The sequence below is a fragment of the Falco cherrug genome, chromosome Z (genome assembly GCF_023634085.1).
Source record: "Falco cherrug isolate bFalChe1 chromosome Z, bFalChe1.pri, whole genome shotgun sequence".
Classification (NCBI taxonomy): Eukaryota; Metazoa; Chordata; class Aves; order Falconiformes; family Falconidae; genus Falco; species Falco cherrug.
In genome coordinates, this window is record NC_073720.1 from 29,282,370 (window position 1) to 29,302,999 (window position 20,630).

Here is a 20,630-nt window from a genome sequence, read left to right on the forward strand (position 1 = left end):
ACTGTCAGTGTTGTGCACCGTGACCTGGTGTCACTGAGCAGGATGCTGTGCAGGCATACTTGAGATCTGTGTGAGGTGAGGTGAAGAGTCTATTTTAAGGTCTCTGTAGACTGCTGGCGATCTTCAGCCAGGGTTTCATTTCCACACTTGAGAAGTGTGAGGCACTTTGAGCCCTGACAGCAACCCTGCAGCCTTGCTGGAGGAGGAGAGAACTTGGCTCATTCAGCTTTTTGGTTTGGGCAGCAGCTGATGAATCTGTTAAATCATTGACCATAGTGCTGGGTAACACAGCTGCTTTCTTCGTCCGTTTTTCCAAATGATTTGCACTAGGTTGCTCCTCTCCTAGCATCTTTATGTTGGCTGTGTTGTAAAGGGGTAGGCCTGAGAGCTGATGTTAGATGCTAATTAACTGATTACAGCATTAATGCTGTGTTGGGCCCAAAGCTGTCTTTCTTTGAACCTTGAACCGTAACTGTAGACACCTGACAGCTGTGCTGGGAGAATGAGTGTACTAGCCAGTTTGTCTAATGCACTCTTATTTCTGGAGTGCTTGTCCTCAAGCCTTGATGTCATCCTCTTTCGTCAGATGCTGGAGACTGAGCAGGATACTTTTTCTTCTTTGTTTGAAGGCATGGACAACGTGCCTTAGATCCTGAACTCAGTGTGGTGCATCTCAGCCACTGAGGGAGGAACCAGAAAAGGGACCCTACTGAGATCTTACTGCATCAGTGGAAGGTTTAGCTAGGACACAGTCTGTAAGGCAGGGGAGAAAAGTCTGCTACTGCCCTCCTTTCTGGCGTTCCTACCCTGCAGCTCCCTCCCCAGCTGTGTCCCAGGGCAGAAGGGACACACCTGAGAAGGTTCAGACTCTGGCTTTGGGGGGCATTGCTGAGGGGGAGTGGCAAGGTGTGCCAAGGTGCCACTGGTTCACACTAGGCAGGACCCCTGCTCTGCCCTGCCAGCTGCCCTCAGCTCCGGCACATGCAAGCCCACCCGTGTCCCCAGGACACAGTGCAGCTGTTGCAGCTGCCTTCAGAGAAGGACTGTGACACCTGGCAGAGGATGGAGAGACTTCAGCTGACAGGAAACCCAGGAAGCTTCAGAGGCTTTGCATCTCTCTGCTGCTCCAAAGCAGGTTTCCTCTGCTCCCTCCTGGTGTCCTTAGTGGTGAGAGTGGAGCAGAAGGGGTGACCTGGTAAAGCCATCTGAGGTGGCCACCACCAGCTGCAGCTGGAAGTGGTTACTCTGTTTGGTACTCTTTAATTCTAGCTGTCACAGCTCCAAGCATGTGGAGGGAGAGGCAGTTTCCTTCTTTTTCAGCTAAGGGTCTTTAAAAATCATTGGTTTTGGCTCAGCTCTCTGCTGGCGGATGCGGGATGGTGCTCGGTGTCAGGAAGAGACCCAGCCAAAGTCAGTCACTGCTGCAAAGTGAGGAGAGGTGGGGGAGCGAAGGGAGGACTTTCCTCTTGATTTCCACAGGTGCCTGTTTTCGTCCCAAGTGCATAGGCCTGTCTCTAGAGGGGTTGCTCCTGCACAAGGGGCACTGGGGTGGCTGCTACCTTCACCCCTTGCTTCCCTGAGAGGGCAGAAACTTTATGTCTGCTGTACTGACATGTCTGTTGATACCCTGTCATGTGCCTTTCCCAGCAGGCAGCTTCCCCTGTAACTTGGAGAAGCTATGAGCAATAGTGGAAGTGGGTAACAGGTCACATTGCTGGTGAAAGTGCCTTGAAAATGCATGTGGGGTGAGGCTTAGTTGGGATCTTGGAGACTTGGGTGGGAACACGAGCAAAAAGGAGGAAGCTTCTGGGAAGTGACAGTGTTTGGAAAAATCAGCCTCATTATGTCCTGTTACAGAGATAGAAAAAAGTACTGAGGTGAAGCAGGAAGGTGGGAAGGCAGTGTAGCAAGAGTTGTAAAAGATGTCAGCTATTTCTAAAAGTGAATATTTGGAATTTACCTTACTACAAGATGTTAGCATCCTGTGCAGTGCCACTCAACTATTTGAATGAGGAAGCTGTGGCTTAATTCTTGATAAATACAAAGGAAAAAAAACTGTGGAGGCATGACTGATTGAAGCAAGCTTTGAAAGAAAGAAGTGATAGTGCTTAAGTTAAGTATCATCTTTTTTTTTCCTTGCAGTGCTAGCCAGATCACTTAAGGAAGTATGTGTGTGTAAAAAAAAGTGTGTTCCACAAACAAAAACATTTGTGCAGTTTTGTTGTAATAGCACAGCTGGAGGAACTCCAGGACAATCTGTTAAAGTCTGTGAGTAATTAGTACTGCCTTTTAAACACACAAAGGGAAAAAATGAGTGGATGCCAGCAAGTCAGGAAAAAAACCCTATAACCCAAACATTTGGAATTTGATTTAAATATAACTAATAGCTCTACAATCCTGTCAAAAAAAAAAAAAAAAAAAAAAAAAAAAACCACAGTGGTGGTAGTTTATTGTAGTTGTCTCAGTAAGTAGGTAAAGTATTTAACTTCCAGAATCAGTGGAATGCTAGCAAAAAGGAAAGTTTCCTGAAAAGTTTCTGCTTTCATGGAAAATACCATTTCTTAAAAAAATTAAGATAAAATGGGCACTTATCTTGCAGAAAGAACCGCAGAGCTCATAAATGCATTCTTCAGGCATGTCAGCAAGGAGCAGCTCAGAGTCTGCCCTGGGCTAGGGTGGCAGGAGCTGAGGTCACTGCACAGACCGAAAAAGAAGGAAAAGGAAGGACCATTCCTTTAATCCTTTTTAAAGCTAGTAACTTCATAGTTTTCCTTGTATTGTATGTTTTCATGGAAAGAAAAACAGCTTTTTTTTTTTTTTTGCATTTTCTGAAAACGATCGCACCCTTTTCTTATTGGATCCTCAGGAAAGACTATTGAAAAGCACAAATGTTGCCCTTTTTTTTTCCCCCCACCCTGTTGATCACAGTGTTGACAGAAATGTGTTGGTCTTGACTCCTTCGTGATGCTTACTGTCTTTTCTGGCAGGTACTACTTTGGAGTACATTCCTCACGGGCAGCTTGCAAACAGCTTTTTTTTTTTTTTTGCATTTTCTGAAAACGATCGCACCCTTTTCTTACTGGATCCTCAGGAAAGACTATCGAAAAGCACAAATGTTGCCCTTTTTTTTTCCCCCCACCCTGTTGATCACAGTGTTGACAGAAATGTGTTGGTCTTGACTCCTTCGTGATGCTTACTGTCTTTTCTGGCAGGTACTACTTTGGAGTACATTCCTCACGGGCAGCTTGCAAACACACACTTAACTTCAAATTTGCGAACGCTGAAATTGGAGCAGGACATTGTGCCCGCTCAGGAGGAGAGGAAAACTCCCCTGGTGGAAGCTGTTCGGGGAAGGAAGCCCTTTTCTTCTCAGGACAAAACTCTCGCTCCAATTAACCTGACAGATGACCAGCTTGCCTCTGGCCTCTATGGTAATGACTGGCTTACATTCACCTTTCGTCGCGCTGATGGAGTTTGAAGATGAAATACAGTTAAAGGAGGTTTTCAGTGTTCTCAGAATTACAAAAGCAGGGAAAGATGCAGCTATGGTGAAAGTCACAGTGTGAGAGCCTGTGTCTGCAGACAGTGGTTAGTTTCTAAGTGGCAGGTTGTAGTGCATCAGTGAAATGACATTTAGTGTCTTCATAAGAAAAATTTACTGAGAGAGAAAGGGTTAATAATGGGTTTGGGTTTTTTGAAAAAACTTAAATTTGTATGAATGTTTTAGCTGTCTTATGCTTAGAGATCATTTTAAAAGTTGTTCCAGCGAATACTAAAATCTAAAAGAACCAGCCTTGATTGAACCTTCCTGCTCTGTTGAATAGGTTATCGTTAAATGTGCTGTCTGTACTGATGAGTTAGTTCAGGCAATGAGCCGCTGTCATCTGACACCAAGAATTAAGGTTTTTTTAACAGAGTAATCCGTTTCAATGTTAGAAGTCTTTCACAAATAGCAAAGAAAAAAACCCCAAACATGTCTTTTTTTGAAGTTTTCTCAAGCTTCATAAAGATTATCAGCATGTTGGAAGATGGGAAAGCTAGGCTACACTAGTTTTCTGTTTCCAGAGTTGTTTTCAGAAATACTTGTCTGTATTTCTAATGTGTATCTCACACCATGACTATATGTATAAAAAAGATTTGAAAGCCCAGCTTCAGTTGGTAAATTAAATGGAAAGCTTTTTCTTTGTTTTGAAAAATTGTCTAAAGCTGCTGCTGTCAAAGCCAACTACAGGCTTGTACTGACTCCTGTGCCTTGTCTCCCTTTTCAACAGTATGTACTAATAATGAAAGCACACTCAAATCTATTATGAAGAAAAGGGATGGGAAAAAGGATTTGAGCAACACCAAGAAGAACCTGCAGTTTGTCGGCATTAATGGGGGGTAAGATACCTGTCTGCAGCAAATCTGTCATTGTAGCACTTTCACAGTGGGAAGGAAAGGAGGAACTCAGGAGTGTATGCGTGGCTTTGTCCTGTCCTTCATGCTGAGGTGCATCTGCTGTGTTTAAGGGTCAGAGGGAAGCACAAAACATCTGAGCTCATCTTAATGGTGCTTGCAAGTCATATGTGGCATCAGTTTCAAATACCTGTAGATTAGATTGCTGCCAAATTCAACACAGGAAAATGAAACTTAATTCACACTCAAAGAGCGATGGGGACATTTCTCAGGCAATATTTTAGTAAGGAAAACTTTAATATCTCTTTGGCACACAGCATTGTGCTATTGAACAAATCAGCAAGGGATGGCATTGCCTAAGAATTAACTTTTCTGACTTTGCTCTAGATAAAGAGAAACTTTGTTACACAAATACAGAAAACAGTAGGGAAAACTATCTTTTAAAATACTACTTCCCACACAGAATATTGCAAAGAACTTTAAAATGGTTTCACCAAATTGTTTTTATGGAGCTTTTCTAGCCCTTTCCTAAGATTAGTTTTAAATTAGTACAAGTGTCTGATATAGTATGTAGCCTAAATATTGCAGTTACTTCAATTCATACATATAGGCTAAAAGTATTATTACTTACAGTAGAGGATATTTACTTGAGAATTACCACTTATCAGTCACTGTTGTACATTAGAAAATAGGCTTAGTATATTAATTCTTCAGCAGCTGCAGTTAGTGAGGTAAGACAATTAATTAGAATCACCATTATAATTTCCAAATCACTTACATTTCACCCAAAATATCAAAATGTTTTGGATTGTGTCAGGAAGAAGTGTTAAAATTGCAGCTGTTGTCTTTAGATAGGTTTGTTAGCTTCCCTGCTTATATCTGCCTAGTAATATAACAACACAATTTACTCTGAACAAAGTAATTTCATCCTAGGGCTAAGACAAGGTCTAACAAAGTATTAAGACTTCTGTTTAAAAAAGGTTGTTTTTTCATTACACACTGTGCACATAATAATCGCAGTGTCAGTTGGCAGTGACCCTGAGTTTAGTGAGTAGAAAAGGTCTTGAGTGCAAAACAGCCTTTGCAAGACATTTTTCAAGCTGCCCTAGTGCAGACAGGTGCTGACTGCTGCTGAATGGCACTGAGCAAGTGCCTCTGCCCCTACCTGTTCTCCCCCCAGGTATGAGACGACTTCCAGCGATGACTCCAGCTCTGAGGAGAGCTCCTCCTCAGATTCAGAGGAGGAGTGCGAGGGCCATGAGTACCCCTGCAGTCGGCACACAGAGGAGGGGCAGCCCACATCCCGTGCTCCAGAGGTCTGTGCCATGGGGGCGGAGAAGGACAGTCCCCTTCCAGAGTGCGAGGCCGAGGAGGTGGAAATCAGAGAGAGGTAGGCTGCTCACCCTCTCCTGAGTGCCTCTGAGGGGGTTAGCTCTGCCTCATTGCATGGGGCGAGCCATGGCTGTGCCTGTGCTGGTGGAGAAAGTGCCAGCCCCATCACTGCTCAACTGCTGCCCACTCCCCTCCTACTCAAGTGGGTAACCAGAGGTGGTTTTGTGGCAAAACAATCATGTGTGAGTGGGGAGAAGGTGTTGGAGGTTGTCCTTTCCATTGGCTGGGGTACGGTTCGTTTATAGAGAGACCCAGGTGGCTTCCACCTGGCAGAGGCTCTCCCAGGTCATAAATGGCACTCGTATGGGAGAGGGCAATGCCCTGTTAACAACCTGGTCTTTAAAACAGTAAGTGAACAAGCAAATGAGTCTTGAACCATGCACACCAGGTCATCAGCCTGCTCAGAGCACATCTTGCATTTGCACCTTGCAAGGCGTCTCAGTTGTGGCTGGTACTGCTTGGTAAGATGGTGGGGTACAGCAGCAACAAGGTCACCCAACCCTAACATCATAAACATCATATGAGATTGTGTACTACAGTATACTCCAAGGCTGCCATCATGCATTTGTTCAGCATTTCATGTGTAAGTTACTTTTCAAACTGCTGGTAATGAGTTGTGTAAGTTAGTATTTGACAGGCAAGGCTTTATTTTATTTTTTTTGGCACATGGAAAGCAGTAGTGTGGTGAGATTTTCTGATTCTTGATTAGTGAATGAACAAAACGAATCATATACGTAGGCAGTAAAGGGATATTTTGTAGATCCTGGGTTTGCCAGATGTTTACAAATGCGCTAACTTGGCAAATTATCTAAGTGGAATAATAACAGTAAAAGAGCTAAGACAAAATTAATGTTTCACTGGACACACAGCTTAACATCAGACTTACCTGTAATTATCAACTGCTAAATAAAAGAGCTGCAGAAATTAATTATTTTAAGAGCTATTTGTAGGCCTTAGGGCTGTGAGTTTTGAAGTGCCCTGAGCTTTGTTTTTACAGTCCTGTAGGATGGCCTGTTATTTTACAAGTGGCATAAAAAGGTGGGCAGTTTCTCAGTGGAGCTCAACAGAGCTCTCCAATTTATATTTATCCTAGCCAGGGGGGATTGTAAAGAGGGGCAGCAGGACAGCTTGGATAGCCACGTGTACTTGAGTAGCATGGTCTTTGTAAGCTGGCTGCCCTGGCGATGCCCTTGAAGGGGAAGAAGCAGGGTGCATGGCCCCATGGGACTAAATATGACCCATGCAATGGTAGAGCATTTCATTGTTCTGGAAGCACCAGCAGCTGGCTTGTAACCCTGGAGGGCTAAAGTGCCTGCCTTCCACAGAAGTATGTTGGCCTCTCTGCTTTTTGGGAGAATTTTTCTTGGAAAATTGCCATTATCTTCTGTGGCAGGTTGTAGCCTAGCATGCCATGTGGCACAGGCATGGGCCTTATTTTCAGCTCTTCCTTGAGTTTTGAAATTTGTGATGGAAAGGAGGCAGAAGTGAAAACATGAAGGGGAACTGGAGAAGGAGAGTAAATTTCCAGAGTGGATGGGATGAGAAAAGTTGGTTCCAGTAAGTGGGAGCTGTCTGGGAACCACTGCCTGTGCCCTTTCCCTGTGCAGTTTCCATCACAGCTATTGGCATTTCCTCAGTCATTGAAGCACAGAGTATATAATACATGCTTTGTCGTACATGTTCCGCAGTTGTACAGCAGTAGGTGAGGATTTCCACTAGAAGGGTTGCCAAATCTAAAGCACAGAAGTGATGCGTCACCTGCTCTCCGTTCCCACTCCTCCTCCCACATACATCTCTGCTTGCGGTGAAGGGAGTCCCCCCAGAGAAGAGATGCCAGAGTGGTTTCTGCATTGCAGCAGCTGATGGCTTGCTGGAAACATTCATTCCTACATGACTTTCAGAAAAGTAGATGTTTTTATGCTGAAACATCAGAAACATTGAAACATGCCATGTGTTCTGCTGTCTCCCTCAGGTATGAATTAAGCGAAAAGATGCTTTCTGCCTGTCACCTGCTGAGAAACAACATTGATGATCCCAAGGCATTGACCAACAAAGATGTGGTAAGCAATGCATGGCAAAATTCTCTCTGAGCTGCAACAGAAAAACTTCAGGGAGGGATAACTTCTGGTTTTGCAGGACCAGCACCGCAGTGGCTAGGCAGAAGAGGATTTAATCTTTCCTGGAAGAGTCAAAAAGTTGTTTTTCTATCAGGGGACTTTTGTACTTGTACTTGTGAGAATGTACTTGTGCTTTGTGTGCTGGGGTGTTGTCGTCCCAAGGCATACACATAAAAATAGTAACATGAAAGCACAGTTTAAACACATACATGCATTCCCATGTTATTTTTGTAAGTGTTGCTTTAGCACTGCTATAAGCAGCTCTCAGGCCTTGCATTAAGAGACTGTGTGGAGTCAGGAGCCTGTTTCTAACAGACAGTCTGTTCTGAAACTGCAGTTGCCTCCTTCTGAGCATGGTGGTACTGTTTCTGTCTTGCTTACTGCACTAGTAGCTTTTATCAGTGCAGCAGGGAGTAGGGAATATTCATTGTTAATACTCAGCCTCAAGAAATAAGGTTGTATTTGCTTCATATAGGAATTACCTATATGCCTCATATAGGAATTGCCTACGCTACTTTGTGAGGACAATCTGAAAGCAAAGGAACACTGCTTAGTGATACGAAATTGAATTTTGCATTTGTTACAATTTTGCAGTGATGTAAAAGGCAGCAATCCAATGCCAGTCTCCTCTACTGTAGGCTATCTGCAGCTTCTTAAAGACAATAATACTGTCTGTAAGACACAGACAATAATATCGTCTGTGTCCAGTTCTGACATTTGTGGTCCAGAGAATGAAAGGTTGTTTAATGCAGTTGTGAGGGGTAGTTTTTAATCCTGTGTCAGTCCTTCAGGAGTAGTTTAGGAATTCAGACAACAAATGCTTCAGGCCCAGTCAGAGTTGAAGGTGTCAAAAATGGCATAACCAGCTGATAATCTCAGCCTTAGAGGTGTAATTTGAATGCATGTTTCTTGTGCTTGAAATGTTTTCCAGCAGAAGTGGTGTTTTGTACCTGGAAACTGCAGACTAATCAGCACTTGCTGTCTCTCTGTCTGCTGATAAACAAGTCTTGTCCAAAAAAAGTATAAACTTCAGTCCAGCTAGGGATCTCTATAAATTGTCCCAACCTCTTCCAACATCCTCAGCTCTTGTAGCTGCTGTTTACACCAGAAGAGGCTGCAGACTGCTCCTTTTGGGACGTGATAGCTTACTTGAATTAAAAAAGTGTATTATTTACTTAATAATGCATGTGATACTGTGTAAACATCATTAGTGGTATTTTGCACTCAGTCTAAAATAGAAAAACACTTATATTGTGTCACTTTATGACCACTTCTGTGTTTCAACTCTGCATACTCACAGAACATGTGGTCTCTCGACTGAAATGGTTGGACCTTGTAAGTTTTTATTATAGTAGTACTGATATAGAATATTCTGTATATATGAATATGTAGTACAGATACGTATGTAGTACTGATGTGTGTAGAATATTCTCCCTTTACCAGACATGGGTCCCCTCTAGAGCTACTGGTACAGGTCCTTTGGTGTTTTCCCTAGAGCCTAGAGAAGCATGCTGAGTTTTCTCTGCAAAATTGTCCTTGAATTTATTGGCCATGTTGCAGGTGGGGGTTTATGAGAAGAGAATAAGGACGTGGTGGTCCTCTCAGGTTAGAGAAATTCTCTCAGAAGGTCAGAGCAGCGGTGACTGCAGGAACCTCCTTGGCTCACAGCAAGATCTGCTCTACCTACATTGTTCCCAACAGACAGTTACTCGTCCTCAGAGGCTCCTACCCCTCCACCCTGAGTCCACAGAAATGGGAAAGTTTATCCTGAATGTCTAGTTTGCATCTTCTCATTGCAGCTAAAGTCACTTCCTACTACAGCCAGCCAGCTTGCCTGTGAAGAACAAGTTGGTTCTTTTCTCCCAGCAACAGCCTTTTGCACTGTGGAAATGTTACAGGGTTCCTTTCCTTAGCTGTTCTTTCAGCAGAGTGTCTTCAGTCCTTCCTGTCTGTCCCATAGGTCAGATTTCCTTGACTTCTAGTTTTTCTCACTGCTCACCTTTGAAACTGTTTCAATTGAATCTTTCATGTCCAGTGATCTGACCAGACAAGGTAGTCCAGCTGTTGTCTTCACAATGCTAGGCAGAGAGAAGGAACTGCATCACATGCAGTGCAAGCTATAAATGTGTTCATACATCACAGAAGAGTATTTGCTTTTTTGATTACAGTGTGATGTTGTTGACTCGGGTTCAGACTATTGACTTGTAATGTCCAGCTGTTCTGCAGAACTGCTGTCCAGCCAATTCTCCTGTACTTTGTGCATTTGGTAATTCATGCCTTGGGATTGGGCCTAATTGATTTAGCATGCTGCTGTTTTAATTCTCCTAGAAATGTGTGTTCCCACCGCTCTTTAGTCTTGGGTTCATCAGTGATGTAAACTTTGTTAAATATTTCATGGAAATGATTACTCCAAGTCTTTTTTCTGTTCGCCAGTATTTGATACCCATTAATTCTGGGACTAATCTTACCCTAAAATTCTGTGTCTTCAGAGGTGAACCATTCCTGAAAATTAGGTGAAATGAGAGGAGGTAAACAAATGGTGTTTTAAAGAGGGGTTTAGTCAGAGGGGAAGCTTTAGTCCATATATCTTGTTTGTGAGCTGAATACTTTCTTCCCACATTTGACTAAAAAAGGCTTGACCTCCTGCATTGCTGACTTGTGGGATGGAAAATCCTTTAAATAGATTGCCCATATGTAAATTTTTGTGTCTTGGTTTTGGCAGAGGTTTTGTTTAAATACCATCCAGCATGAGTGGTTTCGTGTCTCAAGTCAGAAGTCGGCTGTCCCTGAAATGGTTGGAGACTACATAACTGCTTTTGAAGAGATTTCCCCTGCTGTCCTCAGACATATTATCAATATGGCAGATGGAAACGGAAACACAGCTCTGCATTACAGTGTCTCACATTCTAACTTTGAAATTGTAAAGCTTCTTCTGGATGCAAGTAGGTTGACTTGTTTGCATATATTTTTTTTAATTACTTCTGGTTTTTTGCAGTCCTCACAGATGAAATTATTGATGAGCAAGAGCCCAAGTTTGGGCTTCAGCTGGCAGCTGTTGTAACTGTTACCAGTTACATGGTGGCTCACTTGGGTAGTTTAGAATCCTTGTTTCTAGTGCTAGCTTTCAAGGTGATCATGGTGGCTTTTGAAGAAGTTACAAAAACACTCAAGTAAATTATATACACAGTTGACCAGTGTTCAGGACAAGTAGGTAGATCCCTGACTCTTGGACTGTAGTCCAGGTTCAGTAGCACCAGCCTCCAGCAGTTGTTTTCTCTGGAAGGCAGCACAGCTGCTGCTCAGTCAAAGGTACGGTGCTGGTGGAGGAAGATGCACTGCGGTATAGAGATCCTTGTTAAACACTCAAACTAGTCTATCTTATTCTTAATAGAGCAATACAGAAGCTTTTTCTGGACACCACCTTGACACAGCTATGCTGCTTTCCTAGGAAACTGGAGCAACGTGGCATTCTGCCATACAGGGACATTTCTATGATCCATGAGCAGCGTGATGATGCTTCATTTAGATCCCTTTGTAACGCATATGCAGAGAGGGTGGTGGCAGAGTGTGACTCCAGAGCGTCTGGTCCCCACATGTACTAAGCCAGAAGGCAGCCAGCAGAAGGTGTCATGTGTTGGACCTGGTCCCAGGCAGGATGTAATATGCCGAAGCCTAGTTTTGCTCCCTGACTGAAGCTTCTTTCTCTGAACTAGTTATAAAACCTGTCACAGTTGGTTGTAAAGCTTAACTAGGCTGATTACGTGGCTGGAGTGTAAGCTTAGCAATATTTATAAATTGAGAAGGGTAGCATCAGATAAACAAGGATATTAATGATACAAGTCTCAGCTTGGATAACCCAGCACATCTGTCATAGATGCAGAAACTTCCTCTGCAGGAAAGCGAGTGCTTTGAAATCTCTTGTCCTGTTTGAAATCAGCCTGTAGGGAAGAGTGAGTCACAGTGGGGGAATGCAGGGAATGTGAGGAGTACAGTGAAATGCACCTCGGTGGGAGGAAACTGCCCCTTCACTTCCCTGCATATGTCAGGGTAGCGTGAGCATGCTCATCTGTTGCTGGAAGTGAGGGCTCCTTTAGTTCACAGCAACTGGTGTATTCCTATGAACACGGCAGGTTTTGACTGTCAAATGCAACAACTGACTAGTGCCAGGTGTGCCAGAGTCACACTGCACATGCCAGCACTTGATAAATATTTGCAAACAGGCAAATTCCTTCAGGTTTCTACAGTCTTCCTCTGGACTGTGTCTAAATGGTCACTACAGTCATCTTCACAGTGTAGTTGTATCCCAGGCAGATTCTTGGTCCAAGAACTCTGTGTCTGTGTGTTTGGTGGGAAGAGCAGATGGGACAAAAGGCTCCTCTATATGACCATGCGGTACTACCAGGAGGACAAACAGAAAAACAGCTCTGCTCATTAGCCACATACAAAAGGAGCTGAAATGTGACCTCAGAAAATGCACCTCTGCTGAAGTAGTCTAGTCAGGGTAGGCAAGCATCACTTCCAATAATTACTCATTACTTATGAGGTAATGCATGCAGCAGAGTGTCATGTTCTGTGGCTTCAGTGGCTTCCCAGAAGTGACTTCGGAAAGTAGGGTTGGGCTGGCTGTTTATAAAACAGAGGTAATGTCTATGGAACCTGAAAAAATGTGCATTTTCTTACATCTGCGCTTGTATTGCTTCTGCATGTCACTTAAAAATCCTTCGGCAATAAATTTGAAGAATTTGCTGAGACATTTTTGTTTGTTAAGGTGTCTTTGGTGCAGTTGAACCCCAAGTCTAGAGATACTGTTTATGTAAGTCTGAGACTTTGCTTTCCAATACAGTGAGCACACTGAAGGCCTTGCTGCTTGGAATTAAGCCCTACTGGATTTCTTCGAAGTTTTAGGAACAGAGACAGACTGGAAAGGAGAACTCCAGTCAGTTGCTGGCACTAGTCAGAGAACTTCACTGTGTTTGTTCCCAGAGTACTTTTTTTCTCAATCAAATACTCTGTAGAGCTGGAAACGGTCTTTAATTGAAAGATTTTTGTCTGCAGCTCCAGAACATGTCAAAGAACACTTGCAGATCTTTAATATAACACCAATTACAGGAGAATGTTTGTGCTGAGGAGAAGCAGCTTTTCCATTGACCACGTTGTCAGACTGTTTCTGTTCTGCAGTGTAAATCCCCTCAGGAGAGGAGCTTAAAGACTCTCCTGACAGTATTCCTGGGGTTCATACCCATGACCTTGATAGTCATATCAAATTTCAGACCACTTAGCTTTGACAAAAGAAAAAAATGCACAAAGAAGGCCCTAAATGATAACATACAAAATGGTTTTGTGTTCTCCCTTGTGTTGCATGCATAGTAGAAGAGAATCCTTTTCTTTCTCAGGCTCAAGAGCACCCCTGTTTATTTTTTCCTTCTCCACTTTCCCTTCAATTGCTTCCATTATGAGAGCAATTGCTGCTTTTTCTTTTTATAGGCTGCTTTACTAACAGTTTATTCAGTTCATTAGCACAATTGCTGCTTTTTGGGTTCCTGCTTTCCAAAGAAACAATCTCATCCCTGTGCAGATGTCTGTAACGTAAATCATCAGAACAAGGCCGGCTATACCCCCATCATGCTTGCTGCACTTGCAGCTGTGGAAGCGGAGAAGGACATGAGGATAGTGGAAGAACTGTTCAGCTGTGGGGACGTGAATGCTAAAGCCAGCCAGGTCAGTCAAACGGTTTACAAGACTACATTTACACTCCCATGTCTTTTTATCTTTTCTTCCACGGCTCCATCCCTGCTCCACTAGTTCAGCTTTTGCACTCACTCATTTCCACCCTTTGTGGTCTTTGATACTCATGTGTGTGTGGTTTTGATTGCTGTATACAAAATGGAGTTGTGGAAGAGCAGTTCAGCCTCAGGTCTGGATGTCTTCTGAAAATGAAGATTGAATATTATATGATAGAGCCATTAATGAGTTTTGCAAGACATTTACAAATTCTGCACCATTTAGCTCCTTCCAAGGAACTCCAGATGTCTGGAAATAGATCCGATATCTTCCATTAATTTAATAAATAGCTATGTGAATGTGGATAATAGGTATTTAAATAACGGCAAGCAGAGCTTTGAGAGTACTGTATAAAATAACAATCTTTTTTCCCCCCCCCAGAAGAAGCACAGCACCAAAAAAATTCAAGTATGCTTACTTTGTCACTGATTGTGTAATTCGGGTTTTTCACTTCTTTCCATGCAGGCTGGTCAGACAGCACTGATGCTAGCTGTGAGTCACGGGCGGATAGACATGGTGAAAGCTTTACTGGCCTGTGGTGCCGACGTCAATATCCAGGATGATGAGGGCTCTACAGCTCTGATGTGTGCTAGTGAACATGGACATGTAGAGATTGTCAAACTTCTGCTGGCTCAGCCTGGGTGTAATGGCACTCTGGAGGATAATGTGAGTTGCCTTTCCAGGTAGTGCTTCATCAGATGGCCTCTCCACTCTGGGATGTTTTTCTAATTCAGTTTTTTTGATGTAGTGGAGAGCTGCTGAAATCTACTTACATGAATCTCTGACTCACAGCACCAAAGTATCAAATACATGAATCCTCTTAGTGGTAGCAAGTGCTGTGATTGATTGGTTAGTATCTTTGCTTCTCTAACAGACTTACCCAGTAACAATTTTTGTGGTTAGCTGTAGGTGTGCAGTGGTCAGAACAGAAAAAATATTTGCTAGTAGAACATCTTCCCTTCTCCCATTCCTTCCCCCTTTTCCAGGAGTCTTCAAATTTTCAGTTAGGACCTTACCTGGTGACTTAACAGCCTTGCTGTGTTGCTTTCCTGTGTTCATGGCAAACATCAACCCTACAGTTCTCTTCACAGATGTTTAAATAGTATCTAAACCATGACTTAAGAGAGTACAGGTTTGGTCTCAGTCATGAAGCTACATTGTCTTGACAGTAAACAGATACAGGCTGTGACTTCAGTGCCAAGGGAGACACTTGCATATTTCTTGTTCGCAAGAATCATTGCAGCCTATGCTGTCAGCAATTTGATCTGTAGACTTCTCAAGCTTGAAAATGTTGACTTAGGTTCTTCTGAGTACTGTGCTCGTTAACAACATGACTTCTTGGGTATGTTTCCATTCTTCCTGTTGCTTTATCCACTGAGCACTGAAATGGAGCCTGGGTCTGGAATTCAGGTGGGCAGTTGGTGGTTATTTGTTGAAGCTCTTGCAGAGAGGCAGAAATGTCATTCTGTTCATTCACTCAGCTGCTGCAGCAGCCAGCTCAGTTGCCCAGCCGTGCTGGTGATGTGTAAAGCAGTCCTGAGGGGAAAATATAAGAAGGCCTCAGTTTAATAAACGCTTTTGGGGGCAACCTAGGTTACTGCAGGCTGAATGCTGTTAGCACAGTCAGTCACAAAGTCAATAATTAAAGTCTTTATGGGGACATGACACTTAACTGTTCCTGTAGGCAGTTTGGTACTGCTTCCCAAGCACAACTTGTCTGCTGCTAATTCAGTTTGTAACGGTTTTGTTTGTGCTGTGAGATAATGAGATTTTTAGCATTCCCCTAGCTATTCTGAATGTGACAGCAATGTTTTTCCAGTCAGCATGATCAGTAGTAAGCTGAGCTCCATCCTACTGATGTGTGCCACTCTGACAGTGATTCAGCATCTCTAAGAACCTGGCTTTTCCTGTTGTTAACTGTGGAGTATTTGTCGTGCATTATATTGCACTGTAGTGGACAGCTCTTCTAGCTCCCTGTCTGCTCAGGACAAGCAGATTTATGTATAATCACTCCCTGTAGTTTCATAGGAAGACTTTCTACTTGGATGCTGTCCATCATGTCCCATGCTGGAAAAAGGGTTTATAGTTTCTTTAAACTGGTGCCGACCTCTCTAATACCAATGCTACGGCAGTGGCTGGAAAATGTACTTCACTCTGAGAGCCAATGTAAGAGGCAATCCCTATGAGAGGACATTTCTAATACTGGCATTGTTGTGGAAACTTCTGTGCACAAGAGGCAAAAGCCAGACAGTGGACCAGCAAGCCAGAGGTTCATATCACAGGCTATCTGACAACTGCTTCTTCCTGGACCAAACATGGTCTAAAGGGAAAACAGCAGGTCCATAGATTACCCTTTCAGCAAAAGCACTCTAGCAGCCTCAACAGCTATGGTTTCTCAAAGTGATAACACCTGCTGAGAAACTGAGGTGACAGTATTTGACCAAGAAAGCGTATTTGTTTGTAGTTAGACTTCCATCAAGGAGCATTTGGAATTATGAATGCAACTGCTCTTAGCATTAATGGGAGCTATAACACAATAATTATCATTGTAACACAGCAGTTATCATGATATCTGATTAGCATTTATCCCTCCCCTCTCTTCCACTCCTCACTGACATTATAGTTTCTCTCAGATAGCCCAATCTTCTGAAATCACTAGTCTTACACAGCACTACATGTAACGTTATTGTGATAATGGTGTGCTCATTCTTCCTTAGCAATAATCAAGACTCCTAGTTGGGAGAAATTATGAGGCCTCTGATAATTGGACTGCCCCATAAAACAGCTGTGTAAGGCTTATTGTCACTTAATTATAATAAAAGAAATTAAACAAGACCATAAATTAACCCAGCTGTCTGAGCAGTAGGGCCTCCACTTCATAACTTCCCTTCTCTGTGGGCTGATGGGGCTTTTTAAGAGATCTGTTAATGCACACAAGCACTAATTGTGTTATTTCTTCCTTTATTCTCTCAGGATGGCAGCACAGCACTTTCAATAGCCCTGGAAGCTGGACATAAGGATATAGCGGTTCTCCTTTATGCCCATGTAAACTTTTCCAAAACTCAGTCACCGGTCAGTACACAACCTCATACAGATTATGTTTTAAATTGCTGCACTGAACGTAATAGTAAAACATAAACAAAAAATCAAATCCATGGCACGTGCAGAACAGGTACAGCACATGAAATGTGGAGTTTATTCACAGGAAGTTTTTTATGCTGGTGGGTTGATAAACAGTTTTCAATATATGTTGACTGCAGAAGGCGGAACCCTGGCTGAAGGATAGCTCCTCCATTTTACCTGGGTTACAGTTAGCTCACTAGCAGGGTTCACGTGCTCTGGCTAGTGTGCATAGAATCATAGAATCACTTCTATTGGAAAAGACCTTTCAGGCCATCAAGTCCAACTGTTAACCCAGGACTGCCAAGTCCACTATTAAACCATGTCCCTAAGCACCGCATTTTTTAAACATTTCCAGGGATGGTGATTCCATCAGCCCCCAGGCAGCCTGTTCCAATGCTTGACCACCCTTTCAGTGGATGAAGTTTTCTTAATATCCAATCTAAACCTCCCCTGACACAATCTAAAGCCATTTCCTGTTGTCCTATTGCTTGTTCCTTAAGAGAGCAGACTGACCCCATCTTGCTGCAACCTTCTTTCAAGTAGTTGTAGAGAGCAATAAAGTCGTCCCCCCCGAGTCTCCTCCACTCCAGACTGAACAGCCCCAGTTCCCTCAGCTGTTCCTCATACGACTTGTGCTCCAGAACCTTCACCAGCTTCGTTGCCCTTCTCAGGAAATGAGGGGCCCAAACCTGAACACAGGGTTCGAGGTGCAGCCTCACCAGTGCCCAGTGCAGGGGGACAGTCCCTTCCCTTGCCCTGCTGGCCACACTGCTTCTGACACAAGCCAGGGTGCTGCTGGCCTCCTTGGCCACCTGGGCACACTGCTGGCTCATGCCCAGCCGGCTGCCGACCAGCACCCCCAGGCCCTTTCCCACCAGGCCCTTTCCAGCCGCTCTGCCCCAGCCTGTAGCGCTGTGTGGGGCTGGTGTGACCCAGGTGCAGGACCCGGCACGGAGCCTTCTTGAACCTCATCCAGCTGGCCTCGGCCCATCGGTCCAGCCTGTCCAGATCCCTCTGCAGAGCCTCCTGCCCTCCCGCAGATCAACGCTCCTGCCCAGCTTGGTGTCATCGGCAAACTGACTGGTTAATCCCCTTGCCCAGATCTTAAGATATTAAACAGGACTGGCCCCGGTGCTGAGCCCTGGGGAACACCACTTGTAACTGGCCACCAGCTGGATGTGACTCCATTCACCACCACTCTCAGGGCTCTGCCATCCAGCTTTTAACCCAGTGTAGAGTGCACCCGTCCAAGCCATAAGCAGTTTCTCCAGGAGAATGCTGTGGGAGATGGTCTCAGAGGCTTTACTAAGGTCCAGGTAGACAACATCCACAGCCTTTCCCTCATGCACTAGGCAAGTCATTTGTCACAGGAGATCAGGTTTGTCAAGCAGGACCTGCCTTTCATACACCCATGCTGGCTGGGCCTGATGCCCAGTTGTCCTGCACGTGCCCGTGATGGCACTCAGGTTGATCGCTCCATACCCTTCCCCAGCACGGTCAGGCTGACAGGCCTGCAGTTCTCCATCCTGCCCTTCTTGTAGATGGGTGTCACACTGGCTAACCTCCAGTCTTCTGGGACCTCTCCAGTTTTCCAGGACTGTTGATAAACGATGGAGAGTGGCTTGGTGAGCTCCTCTACCAGCTCCCTCAGTATCCTTGCGGGGGTCCCATCCATCCCCATAGACTTGTGTGTGCCCAAGTGGAGCAGCAGGTCAGTTACTGTTTCCTCCTGGGCTGTGGGGACCTCATTCTGCTCCTCCGCATCCCTGTCTTCCAGCTCAGGGGGCTGAGTGCCCTGAGGGCAACTGCTCTTGCTGTTAAAGGCTGAGGTAAAGAAAGCATAAAGTACCTCAGGCTTTTCCCCATCCTTTGTGATAATGTTCCCTCCCGAATCCAATAAAGGATGCAAACTATTTTTGGCCCTCCTTTTGTTTCTGCTGTATTTGTAAAACCAGGTTTTTTTATCTTTTATGGCAGTGGCCAGCCTGAGTTGTAGCTGGGCTTCTGCCTCTCTAATCTTTGCCCTGTGCAACCTCACAACATCCTTATAGTCCTCCCGAGTTGCCTGCTTCTTCTTCCGTACCGGGCAGGGGGTGTCCTAATGACGTCCCTTACCCAGCCCCAGGGAGGCAGCAGGCTGCCCAGGGGCTGGGTCTCGCTGACACCACAGGTGCAGAGGTGCTGTTGCATCATTGTAATGCTAATTATTGACCTGGTCACCAAAACACAGTTTGTTACAGCTGTCCTAGGTGTTCTGGCAACCATCCACCTGCTCTCCAGGCCCCAGCTCACTCCCCTGACAAACTGCTGCTAAGCATTTCACTGTAAACAACATGCACTTTCAGTTGGTAGGCCATATGATAGCTGGCACTGTTCTGCCTATAAATAAAAATGGAAAAAAAAATAATCTGTGCAATTAAAGGCAAGGGACTGAACAGAGTGCTTGTGAGTGCTTTGTTCTCATTTGGCTGGCTGGAGTAATTTCCCTTTGATTAATTGTTCTTTCCTCTTTTCTAGGGTACTCCTAGGCTTAGCAGAAGAACATCTCCTGGTCCCACCCACAGAGCCACGTTTGAGTAGTAGTGCATGAATATCTGTAAAAACTTTTATGCCATCTTTAAGCTGCTAAATGTTACTGTTTTACTGAGACAGATACTGAATGTAATTGTCTTGTGCCTGAACTCACCAGCAAAGTGAAAGCAGAGATCTAATGCTAAAGATAGAAAATGCTGAACTTGAAGCAAGCATATAGTCAAGTAGTGCTCAGCTGAGAACCTTAGCCAGAACTCTTCTTCTGCTCACCTACTCGTCTTTCTGTACACTGGCATAAATCCTGTTTTTCTTTGCTGTATATTATCCTTTCCTACATTATGTGCAGCCTAAAACTTCTAAAGCTATTTATACAGGGGTGTCCTGATGGCTTGTTTTTCATCATTCTATAACATACTTGTATTTACTGTGCCTAGACTTCATCACAGTAACCTTTTCATGAATTTCATTCCAACATGATTTTGATGTTTTTAATTACTTTAAAATTCAGAAGTTGCAGTTGCTTATATAGTCACCTCCGTGGATCTTGAGCTGGTGGGTCAGTGGGTTGGTATTGGGGATCGAGCCTCTTGTCAGGTCTGAAGTTCACTAAATAAGTTGTTGCTAATTGGGGATAATGTATAACTTTTTATATGAAAGATACTAGTATCTATAAAATTAACTCGCACAGTATTTTCAACATTTTATATTCCTTAATAATTAAAAACTACATGAAGAATTACATGTCCTGTTACCATATTTTTATTAATTCTGTCAGTCTATAAGGTCCATACATGTTTATTGGAGAGTAAAATTAGAGGTACCATCTGTATATTCCCCTTGAGTGGAACTGAGTGTAGTTCTCGGTGCGTATTTATGGAATGCTATTACCTTGTCACATTCACTTTACTCATGTGTATTGAAATGTTTGAAGTGCCTTAGACTCTTGCCATATTTTCAGAATTAAATTTCATTATGCTGTTTTACTCCTCTCCCATTTTACGTGTGATTTGTCATCATCCAGAAATGTTGCAAATTACAACTGCAGCAGCAAAACAGGGTAAATAGTTAAGTTGAGGCAGGGAGGACTGGATAGCTCAGCCTTTGGGGGCTGGTGATGTGAAAGGCATCAGTGCCCAAACTAGCTTTTTGCTGCTGACTACCAGAGTAGAAAGCTTTGCCCAATATGGTCTGCCTCTGCTGGGCTTGCAGATGCTGTGAGGGTTTGGCAGCTTGGTGAAGGGATGCTTTTTAGATGGCATTAGACCAAGACCTAAGCTAGTTCTGTATTCT

The 20,630-nt window shown here is 43.9% G+C and overlaps 1 protein-coding gene across 3 annotated transcripts in view; it reads left to right on the forward strand.

The window, feature by feature from the left end:
* The window catches only part of KANK1 (KN motif and ankyrin repeat domains 1), a 130,171-nt gene extending 109,848 nt beyond the window's left edge, over positions 1-20,323 (forward strand). For all 3 annotated transcript variants that reach the window (XM_055699139.1, XM_055699138.1, XM_005432938.4), the window contains 9 exons: positions 3,213-3,431; positions 4,272-4,380; positions 5,576-5,785; positions 7,760-7,847; positions 10,627-10,846; positions 13,480-13,622; positions 14,151-14,351; positions 16,659-16,757; positions 19,326-20,323. In XM_055699139.1, coding sequence (XP_055555114.1) covers positions 3,213-3,431; positions 4,272-4,380; positions 5,576-5,785; positions 7,760-7,847; positions 10,627-10,846; positions 13,480-13,622; positions 14,151-14,351; positions 16,659-16,757; positions 19,326-19,388 — 1,352 coding nt within the window. In that variant the 3' untranslated portion in view covers positions 19,389-20,323. The remainder of the gene's footprint in view (positions 1-3,212; positions 3,432-4,271; positions 4,381-5,575; positions 5,786-7,759; positions 7,848-10,626; positions 10,847-13,479; positions 13,623-14,150; positions 14,352-16,658; positions 16,758-19,325) is intronic.
* Positions 20,324-20,630: the final 307 nt, after the last annotated feature.